Below are 25,214 nucleotides of genomic sequence, written 5' to 3'. Positions count from 1 at the left end.
AGACTGCGCCCTGGGCGGTCGCCCACATTGCCCACAGCTAAAACCGGCCCTGCTTGTTTTAGTTTACGGGCAGATCTGCCACATCCAATATGGCGGACGCGTTAACGTATCGCAGCAACGGACCAACCTGTTCAATGAGGCATCTATGTAGATAGTCTATGTATATATGTTCTATGACCTATCCTAACTAAAGGAGAGTCTATGTATATATGTCTATGATCTATCCTAACTAAAGGAGAGTCTATGTATATATGTCTATGATCTATCCTAACTAAAGGAGAGTCTATGTATATGTCTATGATCTATCCTAACTAAAGGAGAGTCTATGGTGGAAAGATGGATAAGGACGGACTTTTAGGGGGAACATTTCATTTTAAAAAGTTGCCCGACGGCTTGTTGGACAAAAACAAGGCAATTTGCACAGTTTTCAAAGCCGAATTTAAATTCCACAGAAGTAACACGACTTTAACATATCACCTCAAAGCAAAACACCCAGTCTACACTACAGGAGTGTGGCACTGTCAGTATATTTCCTCATTCTGGCTTTTTTCTATTTGCACTGTGCATATGTGCACCTTAAGCCAATAAAATGAATGGATTTAAATATACTTTCTCTGTGTTTATTCTACATTTTACATAAATAAATATTTATTATAAGCTTCAGTCTCAGAAAAATGTATTTAATTTATTGATACATTTATTGATAGATTAATCGTGATTAATCTATCAATAAATGTATACATTTTTTGCGATTAATTAGTTAATTTTTTTTTAATCGATTGACAGCCCTACTACTTACTAAACTGCCTCGTGCAGTAATTACACACGTATATTACTCATTGGAAACTGAAAAACGTGATGATTTTCAGACGAGTTCTGTGTTTGTTGTCGCAGGGAAAATGCAGGTTAGCGTTTTGAAAAGTTCAAGACATGACATTGATGTTTCGCGCTGCAGGAGAGCTTTGTTTTACTCAACAGGTGAACAGACACAGGGACAGAGCAGACAGTAACTAGGCCACACTTTGATAGTTTCAGGGCCGCATTACAAGCCGTACTGTCTGAAACACTGGCTGTGCTCTCCGGGGACCTAATTTCTTCAATCCCTGCTGGAGTTCATGAAAGCTTTAAACGTGTTGCCGCAGAGCCTCAAACAGTAGTTAGACTACCTGCAGCAGTTACACTCTGGTGTGTTAAGTGTGCAGCTCAGAAAGCACCAGCATCCATCGCAGTGGTCTGAGACACCCAGCAGCCCACCATGACTTCAGTGAAATACCTCTGTGAAGCTAACAGCTTACATCGAAAACACTTGAATATTGCTTTTTCTGTGTCCTTGCTTTGTCTCAAACTCTAATTCTGCACTTATCTGGCTATTTGCTTGGTTAATAATACATAGTTGTGGTGCATTTTTGTCCTCCTGTCTTGCATTTTTCCCTCCTGAACTCATTATTTGAATGTTTGCAAATTTGATGAACCAAGACCTTAAGTTTATTTTACTGTCAGACTTGAAATAGGCCGGCGTCCACCCGCCTGAAGGTGTAAATTGGACGTAATGATTCAAGTTGTTAATGTATTTATGGAATTGGATTTTATGTGTATTTTGACGTTTGAACAGCCGGTGCCTGCTAATGGATGCTAACTCCACAGAGGATGATGATGTTGTACGTTAAACACAAAAGACATTTTTAGTAAAGCATGGGATAAAAATTCTGTGAGCCAATGGGAAGAGAGAGACGATTTGTATGGTTGGTTTAACTCGTTTTAACATTAGAAAGGTGTGAGAAAGTTGTTGGAGTTGGATCCAAGTTAATGCAAACATTAAACATGAGTTATGTAATGTGCTGCTAAACATTAGCTTGTTGTATATGTTGGTTTTACAATGAAGTAACAGTACTGCTACCTACTGAATTAAAAAAATATGATAAAATATGATTTCCAGTTTTGTATTTTCTGTATACAGTCGTCCCTCGCTATATCGTGGTTCACTTTACGCGGACTCGCAGTTTTGCGGAATTTTTTGTGTAATTTTGCATGCTTTTTTTTACTGCGTACTGTACAGTATGAACGCGCATTGTGTTCTGCGTCCTAAATTGGCTAAGGGAGTACTGTACAAAATGTGTGTAAAAAGGTGTATAAAAGTGTGTGGTTAGAGGTTTTACAGCCTTAAAACATGTATAATAATGGTAAAACTTACTTCGCGGATTTCGTTTATTGCGGGTTATTTTTAGAACGTATCCCCCGCGATAAACGAGGGACCACTGTATATTTTGATGTGGGTTTATTTCAGAGGCTATATTTTATTTGGCTAGCCTAAATGTTAGCCACTCCAACAGGCTAACTCTCACCTTACGTAATATCAACTCTATTTTTTATTTTTTTTGCATTGAATTAGCTAAATATTGTTTTCGCTAACAAATCCACAGTAAACAAAGTCCAAGCTAACAGCTCATGCTAACAGGTAGGGCTGCCACGATTAGTCGATTAGTCACGATTATGCCGACGAACAAAATCGTCGAGGAATCGTTTTTTTGGTTTGTTTTTTTTTACTTTGCTTTTCTCTCAAAACTGCGGCTGCAGCTCCCACTGCCGCGTCTGCCTTTCTGTCACACACACACACGCGCAGTAGTGGTAATCGGCGCCAGGCCTGACTGTACCGTAAATGATACCATAACACAGACCCTCCAGGAATTCACGATGTTGCAATTTGCAACTTCAACGCAACTTCAGTGAATCCCCGTGAATTCAGTGCGGTGTTGCAATTTTAACCAATCGATTTTTCCGCAACTTCTGCGCAGTCTGTCCGGGGGATTCAACTTGGCGGGTCAGGGACAGCCACACGGTGCGGGAGGATCCCCTCGTGGGACCTCTCCCCGGCGCTGGCTGGCCTCCGCTGGGTGCATTTCCTCCGCAGCGGCTCTGGGTCGGCATGGAAAGACTTGGGGCCGCGAGCTTTACAGCACCCGCCCATCCACCCCTTTCCGGGACAGTCAATGTACGTATGATCCGATTAGTCAACTAATCGAAAAAAATAATCGGTGATTAGTCGACTATCAAAATAATCGTTTGTGGCAGCCCTACTAACAGCTCATAGCAGCTCGCTCTTAATGTAAATGCTGCCCTGAGGTCAGTAAAAGTAAAAAACATTGTAACTTCTTCCACTAAAGATGTGAAAGTGATCAGTACAGTGGTCCCTCGTTTATCGCGGGGGATACGTTCTAAAAATAACCCGCAGTAAACGAAATCCGTGAAGTAAGTTTTACAATTATTATACGTTTTAAGGCCGTAAAACCCCTAACCACACACTTTTATACACCTTTTTACACGCATTTTGTACAGTACTCCCTTAGTTAATCAGGACGCAGAACACACGTGCGGTTCTCACTTAGCCAATCAGGACGCAGAACACAATGCGCGTTCATACTGTACAGTACACTGTAAAAAAAAAAGCATGCAAAATTACACTGAAAAAAAAATCCGCGAAACAGCGAGTCCGCGAAAAGTGAACCACGATATAGCGAGGGACGACTGTAGACGATTAATGATGTACCGTCACATCATTATCTCCTAATTAGCCTAATGAGTCCGTTTTCTATAGAAATATTTGGTTTAATTTTGGCCTGATATTCTTCTTAGCATAAAGAATGTTTTGAATGTTATGTGAGCTTCTACCCGCTGTAATCTAACGATGCATTCACTTGAGTACAACTTGTGGCCACCCTTCTCACCTCTATATATCACCCGTTTTTCTCTGCTTAGACAAAACCTGCATCCATATTCGCTGACACTTAGCCGAGGTCGGGCCTCAGATCTCTCCCGTCCTAGTCTTTGTTTCTGGAATTGTTTCCCAGAGCCTGTGTAGTCTCGCTGAGCTCTGCTGACAGGCTCCAGCTGGCTTCCATGACGGATCAAAACAACCTTCTAGTTCCTCTCACTATCATTAGCTGAGAAACTGTTGGGTTGAAAGTACGCATTGCGTTGGATCCAGCTCCTACCCCTCCCATCTAGTTCCAGCAGAGTCTATTAGTCGGACAGCTGCTTTGATGCAGCTGCTCTTGTCGTGCGTTCACATTCCTGTTTCTTTTCTTTGCTTTCGTCACTTTTCGGTTGTTTCTAAAGTGCTGAGGCTTTGGCGGACGGTAGGTGTGCCGCAGGTCCGGATGGTTGTCTCCTGCTGTCTGGCCGTCTAGTTAACTCCAAGTTCTGTTGCTGGTGCAGCTTCCTTCTCGGCAGGAGGCGTTCAAATGTTTGTCTCCAGGGAGCTCAGAACACTATAGGAGAATATATTTAGAGATCAACTGAAGAGTTTTGTTCTGAAAAGTACAATGCACAGTAGGCATCTGGAGAAACCCTTTGATAAGTCCTGGTAGATAGAAATTTGCATCCTTAAATTACAAAAATCTGTGAAACGCTGACTTGATATGCTCACATTAAAAGATGGTAGACAGATCAAGAGAAATGGAAGAATGAATTCAGCTCATCTTGTGCTGTCATGGCTGTTTGATTATATTTAGGCTGCTGCAGGGATAGATGGTGATGGCAGCCTGGGGGGAGATCTCAAGAACCTAACAAAACCAAGGGGGGGGCTGAAAGTTTTGTAGGGTATGGTTACACAAACAGGAGGACTGAAGGCTGAAAATAGAAAGTCAGAGCGAAGAGGAGACCGTCTGCTGGTTACTAAAGAGGAATGTGTCCATTCATCGTTTTTAGTACGAGGTGGAAGAAGCAGTACGTCCAACATGGTGGCGGCCAAAGGCTATTCGGGAACTTATCGGTGATGTCACTCATGCTCTGTCCATTCTTTGTACTGTCATTGGTTCCGACCAACAAGCTCACAATGTATGGCAGTTCTTTTTCTGCTGATTAATTGACTCTGACAGAGGATCACAGCCCCCAAAGTAAAATAAGTGTTTACCTTGATAAAATATGACTTAATCTTTTTATTACTATATGACAATAATGTGGTTTGTAGCATTAATATTTAGTAGCAAACAGCAGACTGTAGCTTGAGAGTCATTCATGTCAACCTGCCGATGGATTTGTTTTTCCCACAGTGCATGATCACATGATTTGTGGATCGTACTTCTTCACGCTTCCTTTTTTTCTATTCTCTGTTTTTCTCATTTTTCCCACCAAACTAATGGGAGATAAAAAGTAGTAACAACAACACTCTCACAGCTCTCACGAGTCATTTCATTGGATAAAATCAATACTTAAAAAAAAAGGATTAGTTTAGAAAAGCAGGTACATAGAGCGTTAAATATAGTGCTCGTTAATTATGAAGTTATTTTCTCATTAAAGCGTAATTAAAAAGCAAAACAGATCATATTAATGCTGGATGAAGTGTGTGTGTGTGTCTCTGAGCCTCACAGCCTCAGATCTGATGATCACTTTTTATTTCCTGTCTCTGCTGCCTGCTGCCACAGGCGCTGTCCACAGTGCTGATCCTGGAGCTGTCCCAGGTCCTCATCATCATTCAGTCAGACACTTAGAGTCCTGCTGGAAAAGACTCTGATTTACTTCGACTATTTACCTCCCTATCACTGCACATCCTGTTGGCTCTCTTCACTAAGAAATCCCCCCCCCCCCCCCGAGGCCGTATCTCACCAGCAATCCTCCTAAACAGTTTTCACAAAGAGAGAAACCAAACTAAGAGGATGAACGTCATTAATCAAACATCAGCCCATCTTCAGATGTTCAACCAGCAGAACAAAATCCAGAATATATGAAAATACACAGGAGGGAGAAGAACATTTTCAGATCAGTTGAAACAAACTAAAATGCGGATGTTGTTACTGTACGTAGATTCTGTCTGACATCAGACGCCATCTGCATGTTGCTGGCTTCATCTTCATCCTTTAAGTCTCCAAATTGCATCAATGTTCAGCATGTAATCCAGCCATGGCCATGAAATCCTCTTTATTTAATTGCAGTTGGTGATTATTTAATGAACACTTGACATGTCGATCAAAGTGCGATCTGAAGAGAGCCGAAGAACTGTCGGAGAGCCGCACAAACATCATTATCGTCTCCGCTGCTATTGTATTGTCTTGTTTCGATTCATGTCTGAAGGTTGTCACAATACCAGAATTTGAAACTTTTTACAATATTCATTTTTTTTTAAAGATACCCGAAAAGAAAAAAAATGGTCAGGGCAGCTGATTCACTCCTACATCATTTTATCTGTGCAGCTGAGGGTTGAAAATCGGTACCTTTGATACTATCAAATAATCCTGGTTTCAAAAAAAGTCTGGATACCTTTGCCGACCTTTCTCTGAACTGCTTCCAGCTGCTCGCAGAGCTCAGTTTTAGCCTCGTCAGTTTCAACACTGAACGCTGTCTCATGATGAGCGGTATAAAAGTTTGAGTGAGTGTAAAAATCGATGCAGTAGAACCTGGAAAAAAAAATCTGTTTTTATTGGCCACATTCTTCTTCCTGGTGCCTACATCACCCACAATGCAACTAGGACTGACTTTGTCTGTTGATGCCTCAGCCAAAGAACAGCTGAGTCCCAGAGGTCTGTGTTGGACAGGGTGTGTGGTGGTGGTCATGTGATCACATCCAGTTGAAACAGTGCACATTTTGTTTTTGGACAAAATGATTCCCAGCTGTCACATAGATATTTTCCGTCGCCCTGCCTCTGGACATGGAAACCCGTTTGAGACTGATCCTCCATCTTCTTTTCTGTCGTCCACTCTGTGTCCTCCAGGTCTGTCCTTCTCTTCCTCTTTACCTCCCTCTCTTGTCTGTTTTTCTTCTTCTCTCTTGCTGTCCTTTCATTTCATTTCACCTTCCTTTTTCTTTTCTTTTAGGGCCTCATCCAATCACTTTTCTCCTTTCTTCCCTGCCTTGGATTTTCATTTCCTTCTCTCTCCCTCTCTCCACTTGATTCCCTCTCTTTCTCTTCCCTCTGACACCTCACTCAAACCGAGATGAAGCTATTAATGTTGGAGTCTCTCTAATGAGATGTATGTATATCTGTGTGTGTCCATGCATAACTTTCTGTGTGTGTGTGTGTGTGTGTGTGTGTGTGTGCTGCAGATCTCAGTAGATGAACAATGGTTTGAATGGACTATTGATCAAGCCTCAGTTTGACTGCTTCCTGCCCTCCTCACTAATTCTCACACACTCACTCACCTTTCCCAACAGCACACACACACACACACACACAGATTTGCACACAGCCTCCGAAACGCACATTCTCATACGCAGCAGAAAGAAGCATCTCTTTGTCGTTATTTCCATGTATACAGGGACATGAATAACCAGGCTGCTTTGTGCTCAGTCCGTGCAATGTTTTGCCCGAAAAGTATCAGGTATAAATGAAACGCGAGCTGTCAAAAACATCCAATTGTGCGAGCGGCATGCTGAGCCACAAAGTAAATAAGCTGCAGCCAGCAGTTTCAATTAATTATGGGAGCAGGAGCGTCCAATAACAGTCCATTTCCATCTATTTCAGCGGCGTTCTGCAGGGGAAGCACGCCTCTACACTGCTGCTGTTGTTTTTTGTTATGTCGCTGCTCAGATTGAAGAGTCTAAGGCCTGTTTAGATTTCCTTCCAAAGGCGCTGACGTCCTCTCTCTCTATGAATATTAAACACTTCAGGACGAATTGCTCTGCTCATTATAAACAGGCATATTGTAGATTAAGCGTGCACTGAGTTGTAGATTGAGAAAACTCTGTTAACACGTCTACAGGAGAGCACATTTAGGAAGTAATGGAATCTGGGAGTGATGTTCACCATCTTAGTTTAGGATGTTAGCACTGGAAGTATATGGGGGTTCTCAGTTCAGGTCATTGTTCTTTGTGTGACTGGATTTTTAAAGGCCAACTTACGCGGGACTCACACCGAACGCGGAACGGAAGCGTAACGGCAGCGGAACGGTACATTGCCCGGCGTCAACTCACACCGGACGCGGATCAGCCGCGGAACGGCAGCGGAACGAGCCGGCCGTATTCACGCGAGATCACGAGATCACGCGAGAATCCTGGACATACCCGAGACCCCGCGATAAACAGGTAGAAAAAAACAACAACACAAAACGCTGACTTTGCTTCTCCGACGTGGAGGAGATTATAAAAAGCACTGTTGTGTCATAAATGATTGTGTGTTGTTCCACTTCAACAACAATTAGTCTCTCATTGAGACCCTTTGATCGATGTTTGATCACGTGTGCCCCGGTCATGAGTAACGTTGATGTGAAGTTGTAAAAAGCTACATGAACGAGTATTGTGTTTTATTTTGAAAGGGGGCGAATTTTATTTGTTTCCGTTCCGCTTCCGTTCCGCGTCCGGTGTGAGTTGGCCTTTACACAGAGCACTGCGCACCAGACAGGAAATCCGACAGAGATCAACTATTAAACTTCCGCCCCCTTTCAAAATAAAACACAATACTCAGTTCATGTAGCTTTTTACAACTTCACATCAACGTTACGTCATGACCGGTGGCACCAGGTGATCAAAGATCGATCAAAGGGTCTCAACGAGAGACTAATTGTTGAAGTGGAACAACACACAATCATTTATGACACAACAGATGCTTTTTATAATCTCCTCCACGTCGGAGAAGCAAAGTCAGCTGTTTGTTGTTGTTGTTTTTTTATATACTGTTTATCGCGGGGTCTCGGGTATGTCCAGGATTCTCGCGTGAATACGGCCGGCTCGCTCCGCTGCCGTTCCGCGGCTGATCCGCGTCCGGTTTGAGTTGACGCCGGGCAAAGGACCGTTCCGCTGCCGTTCCGCCTCCTGTGTGAGTCCCGTGTAAGTCATAGCAGCTCTAACATGCTAATATAATACAAAGCCATGATAAATACCTGTTTTCCCCACCACTCAGTCAGAACTGAAGAAGCCTCTTGGATGAGGAGTGAGACGTCTTCATGGATGGATTCATGAAAATGTTAAATTGGAAAAGACAGAAGACGAACAAAGTTGTTGCCTGAGGGGACCATGAATTTCTGTGCCACATGTTTTGTTTCATTTGTCAGCTCCAGTTGTTGTTGAGATTCACAGGATAAGTAAAAACTTTGACATGCTGTCACAGGATCATACCATTGTCTGTGTTGTACCCAGAAATGACAGAGACTGACTGAGACGTAGACACATCCAAAAGGGTGTTTTCATGCACATTTTTAAAGTTTCAATGCGTGGAAATGCTGAAAATTCTAAGAAAAAAACAAAATAAAATTGAAAAGTGGCTGAGGTGGAAAAGTCAGTGTATCGATAAAAGCAAAACGCACCAAAGTGTAATGGAAACAGACTTGGTGAATAAATCATGACACAGAATATGACTTCCACATCTACTGAAGCTTCCAGCGAAGAGACAAAAAACATCTGATGTGCGTGGAGCCAAGAGGAGACTTAAACCTTTAGCCTCGGATCAATGCAGGAAACAAACAGACACGTCAGATTTCCATCAAGTTTTCCATCGTTTGAGGTGTGACTGGAGATTTTTTACTCCCGCCACCTGCAGTCTGTTCTTCTGCAACACTTTAATATCCACATTTATGACCCATAAATCAATCATCTTACATATTTGTGTGAAAAGAACAGTGGGGGGTTTGGCCAAGGGCACTAAAATGGTCCCACACACACACACACACACACACACACACACACAAGATTGGAAAATACATTCATTGACCACACACGTGCAACCACCCAGCAGCATTGTACTCTCACAGGCGTTAATGCATAGAGAAGTGAAACCGCATCATGGGAATACAGTGACACACACACACACACACACACACACACACACACACCTACACACACACCTACACACACTGTACAAATGTGGATGGATTACCTGCTATGGATGAGATTGTTTGCTACACACTTCTATTTCATTCATGCTTCACCGCTCAGCTGCCATTATCTCACATCTGATATATGAGTGTGTGTTTGTTGGTGTGTGTGTGTGTGTGTGTGTGTGTGTTTGTTGGAGGCTGTGTGTGTGTCCAGTTTCTCACCACAGTGCACTGCTCAATGTGGGACCTTTTAATTAAGGGAGAAGTTTCATTATCAGCTCCATTAGTCAATGCCTGGCTGGTGTCAACACACACACACACCCACACACACACACGCAGGCTGAAAGAGTAGCGTTAGCCGAGCTGGTATAATATTTAACCTGATGTTCAGTTTCAGGATGAGAGTGTAATTTATTATCCGTAGTAATGGGAAGTGACCCCATTTCCAGTCAAATGAGAGAGGCGGGGGAGAGGTGTTATTATAAGTCATCATGTCGTCATTTCCATTGTAATGCATGTCACAGGCCACAGTACGCTGCTCTGCTCCAGAGAACAACAGCCTGTACAGTGGAGGATAATGTCACCTGCCATATGCTCATAGAGTTTAATGCCACACTGTAAAAATACAGCGCTGCATGCAAACCTGTGTTTAACTAAGTGAAGATATGTAAGTATAATCAGGAGAATGTCCCCTGTGACTGCTATATTATAATATATCATTATTCTGACTCATGCATTTATGGAAAACTGAGAAATTGATTTAAAGGGAGCAGCATGAAATGTTATTTTTACATGACTCAACGATTACCAAAATAGTTGCCAGTCAACTATTTGACTATATGAAATGTTTCTGTTCTTGTGTACGCAAACACAGTTTAAACAGTTTGAGTTCACTAAAAAATGTGAAGGTAATAGGAGGTTATTTTAGGGCAGTGATTCTCAACTGGTGGGTCGCGACCCAAAAGTGGGACGCGGACCCGTTCTCAGTGGGTCGCGGGCCTTTGCCTGGGAAAAAAATGTTAAGAAGAAAATCCTGTGCTTTTATTTTGAAGTGGATTTTTTATGCCGCGGAGTGCCGTCTATTCACAATCGCCACAGTAGGTGGCGATAAAGCCTTGTAATGTTAATAGACACCCACCAAACTGCACCATCTTTTCATTAAATAAATTTGAGAAGTTGAAAATTTTCCTCAATTTGGGTCACGGCTTGTCCTTTAGGGGTGATGGTGGGTCCCGAAGCCAGACCAGTTGAGAACCACTGTTTTAGGGGCTGTCTGGGGTGGTGCAGGCGTGGAGATGTGGCAGAGGATTTTCCTGGAGCATAAGGTGTTTGTGGAGTCTCTCCAAGAGAAAAACAAGACTAACCACGGTGTAGTTACCGGATTATCTGGCAGAGTCTGTGAGGAAGAGCAGCTCTTTAAAGCTGCAGAGGTTGATTTGGCAAATGAGGAACCAGGTGGTGAGGTGATGAGGCAGGTAAGCAGGAATCTCAGTGACTCTGTTCTGGTATCATGTTAAGTTGAGACAAGTTCATCACTGTTAGAAGAAAAGTCTCCGTATTTTCATTTTCCGAATCCATTTCATTCTCTTGAAAAACATTCTCTAGCCTTGGTTCTTTGGATCTTTTGCACAGCAGTGAAAGTGGAAAATGCTCGTCCATGAAGCTGTGAAAGCCGGGCTTGCTCGTCTTTGTTCCTGAGGAAGTTGACAGTTCAGATAGAAGACGGCTTTCCACAAAATCTACTTTTCACACGGAGCATGAGCATTTTCTCTCCGATGGCTGGATTCCCTGTTTAAAGTGTGTTGGGATAATCGTCAGCTGAAGACGAACAAGACAAAGAGTCAGATACACAAAGAAATCTCAACTGTTAGTTTGTTTTCGTGGCGAAGTAAATCTAATATGTCAAGAGAAAACAGTGAATTAGCACCATCTACAGGCCACACCTTTAACTTTTAATGCTCAAGCTTTCTGCTCTTTTTCCTTTTTATTTTTAAATGGAGCTAACATTCATAATGCAGTTCACACACGTTTTGACCTTGATGTGAATTCACGTCAGCTCCACACATGAACATATGGCACAGTCCAGTCCGGTGTTCTATTGTTAGCCATGGCTCAGTTGTGCTGGAGCAGGTGTGGCTGTTTTGTCTTCCTCTTGAGCTTTAGCAGCAGAGCTTATTTAGAGTGTGCAGTCTCTAAATAACCCGTGAGTGATTCACTTTTTTTTTCTTCTGCTGCAAATTGTGAACTTTTAAATGTCTTATTGAATAATTCTGCAGTGCAGTGAATACTTCACAGAATGGGTTTCATTCTAAAAAAAAATGAGGCTTGGATACAAAGACAGAACCAGACTGACAGAACCAGATTACTGCGCCACAATGGCTGTGATCGTGGTAATGATTTTTAAATACCAGAGCCAGGGGTCTGTCCATGAGGGCAACAAGTGCAAACTGTGCTGACTCACTTCAGCTCATCGTGTGACGATGACGGCCAGGCCGGTGAAGGCCTGAAAGTGGCGTTCTGATTGATATAATGAGGATGCAATTAGCCCTGAGCAAGATTAGAGGAGCCTCTTATCATGCTAAGTGCCACTTGCGTTTTGTGTGTGTGTGTGTGTGTGTGAGACACGCACAGAAGCCTGATACCCAAAGAGACGCAGTTAAACACATTTGGATTGTCAGCCAGAGAGATTGGAGTCTGGTATGTGCTGCTATTCATCAAAGTGTGTTCGTTTTTTCCCCCTGTTCTTTTTGAACTTCTGCCATACATCTGACATGACCTGTACTCCCAGATTGCCTCATCTAAGCGTGCACCTTCACACACACACACACACACACACACACACTCGCACCGGACAGATCTCATTTCCTGACAGTCTGCTTTTTCTTCCGGCAGATGAAAGAGAAGACGTTCAGAAGAAGACTTTCACAAAATGGGTAAACTCACAGTTGGCTAAGGTAAGACAGCTTCCTGTTTCCTTTCCATCACTCACTGTATCCTCTGCTCCTGTGTCTGCACTCCTCACCACACGTTATGATCACCATCTCTCATTCCCATGCAGTGTTATGTACATATAAGCAAACACAGTTGACGTTACAGAATATGAAATGTGTTTTCAGATAGCCACTCTTCTAGCTTTTAGATATTAAAAGATTTCCACACACAGACATGTCATGGCAACCTCTCTTAGATATTTGCTGTCTATATATATACCTATATTAGGCCTGTGTTGAAAAAAACGATTTTCCGATTCTGAATCGATTTGCATATTAATTCCTTAAGATCGATTCGTACATCCAAAGATCAATTTAATTAAATTAAAATTTCAATACATTTTTCCCCGGTGAACTTTAACCCCACTAGTCGCGTCATTGAATTGAAACAGGCGTGCACCATGTTTAAACCATAGACATATATACATAGACGCTGCATTGAGCGGGTTGGTCGTTGGTCGCGATACGTCAACGGGTCCGCCATATTGGAAATGGCAGGTCTGCCCGTAAACTAATACAAGGAAATGGACTGAACTTCATAAAGCGCCTTTCTACAAAGTTCTTTAAGTTAATGTCTCTTATACACCCATTCACACACACACTAATATATCTGGGAAACAAACAGGCACCAAAAACAACGTATGTAACTTTTAAAGTGATGATTATAAATGTTTACTCCTTATGTAAGCACCAAACCAACGTATGTATTTTTCTAATGCTGAGTGTTTACTGCTACTAATGTGAGTAACACTGTTACTGTGATGATAAATATTGAAATATTTATATTTAACATTTAATCAGTGTCTATAATAACCAGATCCTGAAATGTAGATGTGACATGAGGGTTTCTGAATAAAGAGCATTACACGTGAACATATATACATACATATAGTACACACACACACACACACATATACATATATATATATATATATGTATATATGTGTGTGTGTGTGCTCTTTATTCAGAAACCCTCATGTCACATCTACATTTCAGGATGTGGTTATTATAGGCACAGATTAAATGTTAAATATAAATATTTCAATATTTATCATCATAGTAACAGTGTTACACACATTAGTAGCTGTAAACACTCAGCATTAGAAAAATACATACGTTGGTTTGGTGCTTACATAAGGAGTAAACATTTATAATCATCACTTTAAAAGTTACATACGTTGTTTTTGGTGCCTGTTTGTTTCCCAGATATATTAGTGTGTGTGTGAATGGGTGTATAAGAGACATTAACTTAAAGAACTTTGTAGAAAGGCGCTTTATGAAGTTCAGTCCATTTCCTTGTATTAGTTTACAGGGCAGATCTGCCACATCCAATATGGCGGACCCGTTGACGTATCGCGACCAACGACCAACCCGCTCAATGCGGCGTCTATGTATATATATCTATATATGTCTATGGTTTAAACTACACTAAGGCGTCTCACACATGCGAGGTGCGTTCATTGGCCGTCAGAATGACTATGATGCGTTCATGAACGTGGGAAAAATGAAAATTCACCGGAAATATAATAAAACTACAGACAAAAGAACACTCAAGGAAAACTCTACAACTACCAGCCACTTCTGTACGTTCTCTTAAAATAACTGAGGCGATTGCGGGTTACATTTGCAAAGACATGCGCCTGTATTTCGTTGTTGAAAATGAGGGCTTCAGGCGACCAAAAAAATGGTTTTAATAACACTAACCTGAATCGAGATCGGATCGGATCAGATGGGATTATGATAATCGATTCTTAGTCTTGAGAATCGTAATCGAATCGATTCTTGGAATTTGAATCGATACCCAGCCCTAATCTATATATATAACATACACACATGAACATGGTGTTAGGCAGTAAACACACTTGACTCAACGAAGATATATTTATTTTAGTAACTAGTCTGACTTCCTGTTAAAACCCCAGTGACCACTAAGAAAACTGGCAAATCCTCCAGTTTGAGGAGCTGAAACAGCGTTTTGAAACATTTCAACTGATTAATCTACAAACCAGGTTTTGTTGACTTTTGTTAAAATCACAGGTTTCACCTCTGATGTTCCTCTAATGAGATATTACTGCTGTAATAAATGTGGACAAACTAGTCCACTATTACAAATCATGTTATTCATTAGGTCGTCTGAGGGATAATTGTGGTGGATTTAGGAGGGAACAAACTAATGATGATGCAGTTTTCTTTCTTGTGCTCTTGAAGAAGATACTGTCCATGCACAAAGAGACTGAGGTGAAGAGGTTGGAGGTTTAGTTTAGGGCGTCATGTGCTGCACCGTGTATTTCCTTCTCGTATTTTCACTTGAAAATGAACAGAGGTTTTTTTTTTTTTGTGCTGACAGCGTCTTCCACCTCCTTTCATCTGGGCTGTTTTCCCTTCGTCTCTCAGAGTCACGGACAATTTTGAAGGCATTTGCTTTTACGGCTGCGATTCAGACGGAACACACACACACAAATACATAAAGGTTATTCCTGCCACGTCTGTGTGGAGAGTCGTTTCAGTAAAGCTAGTCTAAAGGAGAAGAAGTGGAGAACAGTTTTTTGATTCTTTGTGCTGAATTTTGGATTGTTTGAATAAAATCTGGACTGCATTCACTGTGTCATCTCTCTTTGGTGCACTTTGTTGTCTCGTAACTCAGTTAGCTCCTCCCATGGGGACTGAATCACTTGTTTGGAATTTAATTCTAATTATATTTCTGTGTTTATGCGCCTGTTTATTTGTGTGTGTGTGTGTGTGTGTGTGTGTGTGTGTGTTTCGTGCATGCCAACACATCACTTCTATTCCCATTTTCAAAGTTGATTACAAGGATGCTAGAGGTGTGCCGTTGCCATGGAGATGGAGGCTTAGGTGAGTGTGTGTGCATACAATATGTGTGCATGTTGGTGCTCATTTGTGTGTGTGTGTGTGTGTCCTCTCTTCCCCATTCCTGTAATCTATTTCCTTTCCTTTCCTCTCCTCTCCTCTCCTTTCCATCCTTCCTGCCTCATACCCTCTAACCATGACTAAGAGAGGGAGGAAGGAGGGAGAACGTTTGGAGATGGGAAGCGAGGAGAAAGAGGGGAAATAGAGATGGGCTATGAGAGGAAGAGCGAGCGAGAGAGAGAGCCCCTCATCCATCCAAACTCACCGAAGCATAATGAGTACCCCATCCTAGATAGATGAGTCTCTCCCACACAAACACACACATATGCGCAGGCCCCAGGAGAGTAAGAGGTAGTGAGACAGCAGATGGGACAAAGTAAGACTGTAGGAGGGCAAAGAATGAATGGGGAGAGTGAAGGAGACAAGGATGCAATGGATGAAGGAAAGAAGCGATGGAAAATGAGTGAGAGCAAAATAAAAGTTCAGACGGGGACAGACAGGCGGGGAGAACGAACGAGTTATGGCGGCGAGATGGACGGTTTGTTAACGGCAGGCGTGAGAAATATGGAGGAAAAAAAGGCGGAGAGATGCCTGGCAGTGAAGCAGCGTCGTGTCTGATTTTAGTGTGATTTGCTACTCAGCAAACCATAAAAAGAGGCACTTCAGGAATATATGAGAATCTGTCACCAGGGCAGGAAACACAGCTTTTTTTTTTTTTTTCTTGTTTACCAACCACAGCTGGTACTTTATTCAAGAGTATCAGCAGCTGATTCCATTCCAGGTGGCACATACCACAATATGTCGTCTGTAATTAACTTTTCTGACACTAAACCTGCCCGATCTGCTTATATGTTAGATAGCTGTTACTATCTACTGGATCTGGGCTTCTAAATATATAAAACTAATGAGGTTTCCTGGCTTTTGGGTATGAGGCAGTGCACACAAGGGGGTCACAAAGGTGCACAGGTCGTGTTGTAGTGGAAATAAAGCTAAAGGCTAAAATCTATGAATCATGAATTGTATTATGTTTAGCATCAAGGACAGCTTGTATCAGCAGAAGTCGGGTCGAGTCGGGTCGAGTCTTGTGTACAGGTCAGTAGTAATGCATGACCTACCCAGAGGGGAAAACATGTCAGCCACACTCAGCTTAAAGCTCCACTTTGCCACAACACTATTTGTGCTTGTATTGCTTCCATTTAGGTTGCTTGCATGCAATGTATGTAATGTAGGCAGGAAAAGACTGGTTCAGTGTGGTGGCTGTGGTCATCTCCATCTTGGTGGCCACGCTCTTAATTCTGCATAACTTTAAGCCTTAATATAGTTTGAACAGGTGAGTTGTATATAAATTCACCCTCAGTACAGTTGTCATGAACAGGGAAATTAGCTATACTGTTTTTTGTACCAGGCTGTAAACATGTTTATTCCTGCTGTGAACGTTGGACATTTTAACGGGGAGCCAACCTCAAGAGGCTTTTGACACTTCCACATCCTCCGCGACTGTTGCTACTTGAAAAAGGCGAGATCTTTTGTCAGTTCCACTGCTAGGCCGTGTTCACTGCAAGCAGACATATGAGTGCAAACCAGATACACACCTTAAATAAGTCTTAGTAGTAAAGACTGTTTACTGCCAGCATTAATCAACAGGATTCTTGACAGTTTAGATGTTTTTACAGTTTTCTTACATGACTGGCGCTGAGTCTTTTCTGAAACATTTAGTTTACTGTGGCTGTAAATAGGTGCATCAATTATTCATAATAGTCTTGTTCATCATGTGATGAAAAAAGCACCAAAATGTCATTTTGACAACTAAATGAACGATCTATTCAGTTACTTTAAATGCAGGCCATATTTTAGAAATATAATATCCACAGGTATTTATAACCTTAGTTCTATGTCTCTATTACTACACAAGGATTGTATCGGTTATTCACCTAATTTATCACCTGAATATCACTTTTTGCTGCCACAATGACTTAATTTCCCTGTGGGCATCACCGCTCACGTCATATTAACTATTCCACCTTTAGTTTTGTTGACTTTCCATGTGAGTATTATTAAGAAATGTGCCTCTTTTATATTCTCATAGCTGGTTCAGTGAACCCAGAGTTAACAGAGTGAGTTCATAACCAGCTTAATGATTATCCAAAATCATTACAGTCAAGCCTAATGAAGCTACAACCCAAAGAGACTAACTTAATACAGGTCTTGTGGCTGCTGGAGGTGAATTTGTATTCATGCCTTTTTATGTTAGATTTGGTGCAAAGTGGTGAGTAGTTTAATTGATCGGTCGATAATCATTTAGTAAGTTCAGAATGGACAAATGAATCCACCCCAGGGAGCCAGAAATGAAGGGAAATAGATGAAAAAGAGAGAGGAGGGCAGCAATCATCCAGTACCTGGTGTTAATTTCACACCCTGGCTGTGACTGTTTGCTCAGGTCCTCAAAAACAGCAGAATAATTCTAATAGAAGAAGAGTGGGAGGTATAGGACAATGAAGCTGAAAAATGAAAGGTGAGATGAGAGGATTAGGAGCTCAGACAGAACTTTCAGAGGTGAGGGGAACATCATTTTTATGCTTGAGTAGTCCCGGGTGCCTCATTATGCTGATGACACAAGCTTAATTTTGTTAAATTATTCCTCCTTTACATTTAGTGAAGTGTCTACGCTGCATGGCTGTTGATTTGTGTTAAACTTAGAAGCGAAAACAGAACCTCTACAGAGCGAAGTGTAGGCCAGTTTTGCTGAGCTACGTTTTTGTTCACAAGAAACGGGAAACCAGACAAGATCTCATAGTAAATTCTGAACACTACATGCAAAATCACTTTAAAAAACAACAACATTCAATTGGAGTTAAGATGAGTTATCTTAGCATAAATCAGACAGATGAAGGAAGTGCTTCAGTGTATTTATATGTAAGTTGGTAAACTGTATGAATATCAGCGTTTGTGGAAAGGTAAAACTTTTTGTTTTGGGTTCAAGAAATCTCCAGAGTCTGTCTTCTGTGAGCAATGTGAGCAATCCATTGAACCCATTGAGTTTATAGACTTTTTTTTTAAGTGTCTCAATGAATGGTAAATGGTAAATGGACCGTACTTATATAGCGCCTTTCTAGTCTTCCGACCACTCAAAGCACTCTACACTACATATCTCATTCACCCCATTCACACACATTCATACACTGATGGCATTGGCTACCGTGCAAGGTGCCAACTGCTCATCAGTTTAAGGATCTAAGCATTCATACACATTCATACACCGATGGCACAGCCTTCGGGAGCAACTTGGGGTTCAGTATCTTGCCCAAGGACACTTCAGCATGCAGACCGGAGGAGCCGGGTATCGATCGAACCGCCGATCATCTGATTAGTGGACGACCCGCTCTGCCTGTGAGCCACAGCTGCCCCAATAAGTCACAATAATGAGTCACAATAACAAAAGAAGAATCACCGATCAACCCTCAGGTGGACTCCAGACCAGAGAGAGCCAGACAAGTCCAATCCAGACAGTTGAACTCATTTATTAGACTTGACGTCTGCCCTGGGAGAGCTACTGTTCACGCTACTCTTCAGGGTAAGGGGATTGCTTTCTTGAGTTAGATGGTCAAAGTTTAACTCCTCTCATGTTTGCACAATTAATATAAAGTTCAGTTAGTATCTGGTTATCTGGAACAGACTGGAAACAGCTAGCCCTGACTGTCTCCACAGGTAACAAATTCCAGCTACCAGCCCCCTGTGAAGCTCACTAATTAACATGTCAAGTCTAATTTGTTCATTCTTGAGTCATATGGGACTTCTGGTAAGACATTATTGGGTGTACATCAAAACACATGAGCCATCAATACAAAAACCATCAACGTTGCACAAGATTTAGTGGTAAAACATCATATAGTGTATTTGTGCTGCTCTGCTAGTCTACACCAGCTGAGTGATCCTTTTCCAAGTCCAAACTAATATAGACCTGCTTGTGGAGCAGCGTGAGTGGCGTGAGGCTGAACGGGCCGCTTGTTCTCTAACTGAGGGGTTAAGAACTTTGCAAGGTGCTGTAGATTTAAAGGTCAGTGTTGAGATTTTTGCAAACTGCCAACTTAAGAAAAAGGCGAGTGTGCTTTTTACCAACCTATTAGAATTCATTTTAAAGCTGGTTCACCGCCAGCTGTGTTTGATAGGATTTTGTCAAACTCATGTGAAGAATAGCGGCATTACTGCACAGTCAAATATGAAATAACAGACCTGCGTGCAGCTTTGTTTCTACCCTTCAATTTCTAGAATCCGCACAAACAATAATTCAGTCACAATGGAGCGAATTTTCTCGTTGAAGTGGAGCCAGGCTGATTAAATTCAACAGAAGAAATAAAATAGTTTGCTGTTTGATTTTTCTCAATCAGCTCCTTGCTGTGAGTCCTACATGGACACTCATGTATGGCCTCACGACTCAATTACAATTCAGCTGTCAACAATTCGAATGCACAAGGATTATTGCTGCCTGCTGCTTTCACAAATCAGCCTACAGCTGCATCTTCAATACCAGTATCTGTTTGACCCACCTCAGGACATAACTAAATATAACAACGGCTGTTATTGTTGCACACAAATCTGTCATGACATAAGTCCAGGAAATCACATGTAATGGCGACTGATCTTCCACCATATCTCCCAACATGTAACAGTAACGCTGCTCAACCCAAGATGCCCAATCTTCGCCCACAATTCAATCAAAAAGAGCAATGTTGCAACATAATGACATAATGTTACAACGTAATTGTTCAGCTGTGGCAGGAAACTCAACAATTAGACGTAATTTTGTGTCTGCAATTATGTGCTGTCACTGCATCAATGCATGTCAGCGTCTTAGTGTTGAGAAATTCCCACACCTCTGGCTTCCATCAACTGTGAATCGTAGGAGATCGTGCATTGAGAAAACAGTTGAGTCATTCTCTTGTCAGGTGCCATGAAGAAGAGGGTGCAAGATGGGAGATGATGGAAGCAAAAGCTCAAAGGATGTAGAAAATATGATTAAAAGTTGACATTTCTGTTCATGTATTGATCTGAGAAAGGTTAGTCTCAGTAGTTCCTAGACGATCTACATTCATAGTTCACAGTATCAACAGGTCTGAGAGAGAAATCCTAAAGCTGTGTGAAAAAGCTTTTCTGTCTCTGTGTGAGCAAGCTGCTCAATAAAAACGTGTTCAAACAAAAGGCTCCTGAAGCTGCAGACACACATACAGAGTGATGGTGCACTGGAGGGTTTGATTACTGTCAAGGGAACATCCAGTCCAAAGTATGAGCCACCAGGGTGGAATGAACACTAACGCTGTGTTTTGGCATTTGGCGTTCAACCTGTTTTTCACACGTCAGTCAGGATCATACCTTCACTGGTCCTCAGAGTACAGTTTCTGGGTAAGTTGGTCTGTTGGTCAGCTTACCTGTGCTAAAGAAAACAGACCCATAACCTCAACCATGTTTGTGCATGTCACATCATCATTTGCTCTGGTGATCCATGTCAACACACCATGTCAAGTGATACAGGCTTACTAGCATTACCACAGAAGGGGCATATGGGAACTTGTAGCAACTTTAAATCTATATGCTAATTGAAGCTGGAGGTTTTGGGGGGTTTTCGGCAAAAGTAAATGTGAAGGACATCCTTATGAGATTTCACCTGATGAGGAAGGCAAGGCTCCACCTCCTGGCCACTGCTGAGGTGCCCTTGAGCAAGGTACCTTCTCAAGGGCAACTCAGCTGATCTTCTTCTGCTTCTTCTTCATCTTCTTGATCTACTTCTTCATTTTCATTTCAAACATTTGACTTGCTAAACCATAAAGTATTGAATCTTGAGCAGCTGAGTTCAAATCACTACACACTAATTACCCCTCGTTTATCGCGGGGGATGCGTTCTAAAAATAACCCGCAATAAACGAAAACCGCGAAGTGAGTTTTACAATTATTATACATGTTTTAAGGCCGTAAAACCCCTAACCACACACTTTTATACACCTTTTTACACGCATTTTGTACAGTACTCCCTTAAACACAAGGCAAGGCTCCACCGCCAGGAGGTGGAGCCTTGCCTTCCTCATCAGGTGAAATCTTATAAGGATGTCCTCCACATTTACTTTCGCCGAAAAAACCCCAAAATGCCGCCTCCAGCTTCAATTAGCATTTAGATTTAAAGTTGCTACAAGTTTCCATATGCCCCTTCTGTGGTAATGCTAGTAAGCCTGTATCACTTGACATGGTGTGTTGACATGGATCACCAGAGCAAATGATGATGTGACATGCACATACATGGTTGAGGTTATGGGTCTGTTTTCTTTAGCACAGGTAAGCTGACCAACAGACCAACTTACCCAGAAACTGTACTCTGAGGACCAGTGAAGGTATGATCCTGACTGACGTGTGAAAAACAGGTTGAACGCCAAATGCCAAAACACAGCGTTAGTGTTCATTCCACCCTGGTGGCTCATACTTTGGACTGGATGTACCCTCGCCTCTCGCAAAGCGAGGTCACTCTAAACTCTTCTCTGTGGTCGTCCCCAAATGGTGGAATGACCTACCAACGGCTACTAGAACAGCAACATCCCTTTCGACCTTTAAAAAACTTCTAAAAACCTTTTTGTTTCGAGAATGCTTCTCTGCCTAACAAAACTAACAAAACTAACAACATGAATATCAGCGTTTGTGGCAAGGTACAAACTTTTGTTTTGGTTCAAGAAATCTCCAGAGTCTGTTTCTGTGAGCAATGTGAGCAACCATTGAACCCATTGAGTTATAGACTTTTTTTTTAAGTGTCTCAATGAATGGTAAATGGTAAATGGACGTACTTATATAGCGCTCTTCTAGTCTTCCGACCACCTCCAGCACTCTACACACATATCTCATTCACCCCATTCCACACATTCATACACTGATGGCATTGGCTACCATGCAAGGTGCCAACTGCTCATCAGTTTAAGGATCTAAGCATTCATACAAATTCATACACAATGGCACAGCCTTCGGGAGCAACTTGGGGTTCAGTATCTTGCCCAAGGACACTTCAGCATGCAGACCTGAGGAGCCGGGGATCGAACCGCCGATCATCTGATTAGTGGACGACCCGCTCTGCCTGTGAGCACAGCCGCCCCAATAAGTCACCATAATGAGTCACAATAACAAAAGAAGAATCACGATCACCCTCGGTGGACTCCAGACCAGAGAGACAGACAGTCCAATCCAGACAGTTGAACTAATTTATTAGACTTGACGTCTGCTACTGTTCACGCTACTCTTCAGGGTAAGGGGGATGCTTTCTTGAGGTTAGATGGTCCAATTGAACTCCTCTCATGTCTGCACAATTATATAAAGTTCAGTTGTATCTGGTTATCTGGAACAGACTGGAAACAGCGCCCTGACTGTCTCCACAGGTAACAAATTCCAGCTACCAGCCCCCTGTGAAGCTCACTATTAACATGTCAAGTCTAATTTGTTCATTCTTGAGTCATATGGGACTTCTGGTAAGACATTATTGGGTTGTACATCAAAACACATGAGCCATCAATACAAAACCATCAACGTTGCACAAGATTTAGTGGTAAAAACATCATATAGTGTATTTGTGCTGCTCTGCTAGTCTTCCAGCTGTCACACGGTTACACCAGCTGAGTGATCCTTTTCCAAGTCCAAACTAATATAGACCTGCTTGTGGAGCAGCGTGAGTGGCGTGAGGCTGAACGGGCCGCTTGTTCTCTCACTGAGGGGTTAAGAACTTTGCAAGGTGCTGTAGATTTAAAGGTCAGTGTTGAGATTTTTGCAAACTGCCAACTTAGAAAAAGGCCAGTGTGCTTTTTACCAACCTATTAGATTCATTTTAAAGCTGGTTCACCGCCAGCTGTGTTTGTAGGATTTTGTCAAACTCAGTGAAGAATAGTGGCATTACTGCACAGTCAAATATGAAATAACCGACCTGCGTGCAGCTTTGTTCTACCCTTCATTTCTAGAATCCGCACAAACAATAATTCAGTCACTATGGAGCAAATTTTCTCGTTGAAGTGGAGCCAGGCTGATTAATTCCACAGAAGAAATAAAATAGTTTGCTGTTTGATTTTTCTCAATCCGCTCCTGCTGTGAGTCCTACATGGACACTCATGTATGGCCTCACGACTCGATTACAATCAGCTGTCAACAATTTGAATGCACAAGGATTATTGGCCGCCTGCTGCTTTCACAAATCAGCCTACAGCTGCATCTTCAATACCAGTATCTGTTTGACCCACCTCAGGACATGACTAACATAACAAAGGCTGTTATTGTTGCACACACAAATCTGTCATGACAGAAAGTCCAGGAAATCACATGTAATGGCGACTGATCTTCCACCATATCTCCCAACATGTAACAGTACGCTGCTCAACCCAAGTGCCCAATCTTCGCCCACAATTCAATCAAAAAGAGCCATGTTGCCACACTAATGACATAATGTTACAACGTAATTGTTCACTGAGGCAGGAAACCAACAATTAGACGTAATTTGTGTTCTGCAATTATGTGCGCACTGCGTCATGCATGTCAGCGTCTTAGTGTTGAGAAATTCCCACATCTCTGCTTCCATCAACTGTGAATCGTAGGAGATCATGCATTGAGAAAACAGTTGGTCATTCTCTTGTCAGGTGCCATGAGAAGAGGTGCAAGATGGGAGATGATGGAAGCAAAAGCTCAAAGGATGTAGAAAATATGATTAAATTGACATTTCTGTTCATGTATTGATCTGAGAAGGTTAGTCTCAGTAGTTCCTAGACGATCTACATTCATAGTTACAGTATCAACAGGTCTGAGAGGAGAATCCTAAAGCTTGTGAAAAAGCTTTTCCGTCTCTATGTGAGCAAGCTGCTCAATAAAAAACGTGTTCAAACAAAAGGCTCCTAAGCTGCAGAACACCTACAGAGTGATGGTGCACTGGAGGGTTTGATTACTGTCAAGGGAACATCCAGCCAAAGTATGGCCACCAGGGTGGAATGAACACTAATGCTGTGTTTTGGCATTTGGCGTTCAACCTGTTTTTCACACGTCAGTCAGGATCATACCTTCACTGGTCCTCAGGTACAGTTTCTGGGTAAGTTGGTCTGTTGTCAGCTTACCTGTGCTAAAGAAAACAGACCCATAACCTCAACCATGTTTGGCATGTCACATCATCATTTGCTCTCGGTGATCCATGTCAACACACCATGTCAATGATACAGGCTTACTAGCCTTACCACAGAAGGGGCATATGGGAACTTGTAGCAACTTTAAATTCTAATGCTAATTGAAGCTGGAGGTTTTGGGGGGTTTTTGGCAAAAGTAAATGTGAAGGACATCCTTATGAGATTTCACCTGATGAGGAAGGCAAGGCTCCACCTCCTGGCCACTGCTGAGGTGCCCTTGAGCAAGGTACCTTCTCAAGGGCAACTCGGCAGATCTTCTTCTGCTTCTTCTTCATCGTCTTGATCTACTTCTTCATTTTATTTCAAACATTTGACTTGCTAACCATAAAGTATTGATCTTGAGCAGTTGAGTTTCAATCACTACACACTAATTACAGGGCCCTCGGTTATCGCGGGGATGCGTTCTAAAATAACCCGCAATAACGAAATCCGCTAA

At 42.1% G+C, this 25,214-nt stretch overlaps 1 protein-coding gene across 1 annotated transcript in view; it reads left to right on the top strand.

Moving 5' to 3' along the window:
- Nucleotides 1-25,214, top strand: part of dmd (dystrophin) — a 320,865-nt gene that overhangs the window by 90,022 nt on the left and 205,629 nt on the right. Inside the window, exon 2 of the mRNA XM_027291475.1 lies at nucleotides 12,634-12,695. Within this exon, the coding sequence (XP_027147276.1) occupies nucleotides 12,634-12,695 (62 nt within the window). The remainder of the gene's footprint in view (nucleotides 1-12,633; nucleotides 12,696-25,214) is intronic.

The sequence above is a fragment of the Larimichthys crocea genome, chromosome XIX, assembly GCF_000972845.2.
Source record: "Larimichthys crocea isolate SSNF chromosome XIX, L_crocea_2.0, whole genome shotgun sequence".
NCBI classification, from domain to species: Eukaryota; Metazoa; Chordata; class Actinopteri; family Sciaenidae; genus Larimichthys; species Larimichthys crocea.
This window is presented reverse-complemented; position numbering and strand designations above follow the sequence as displayed.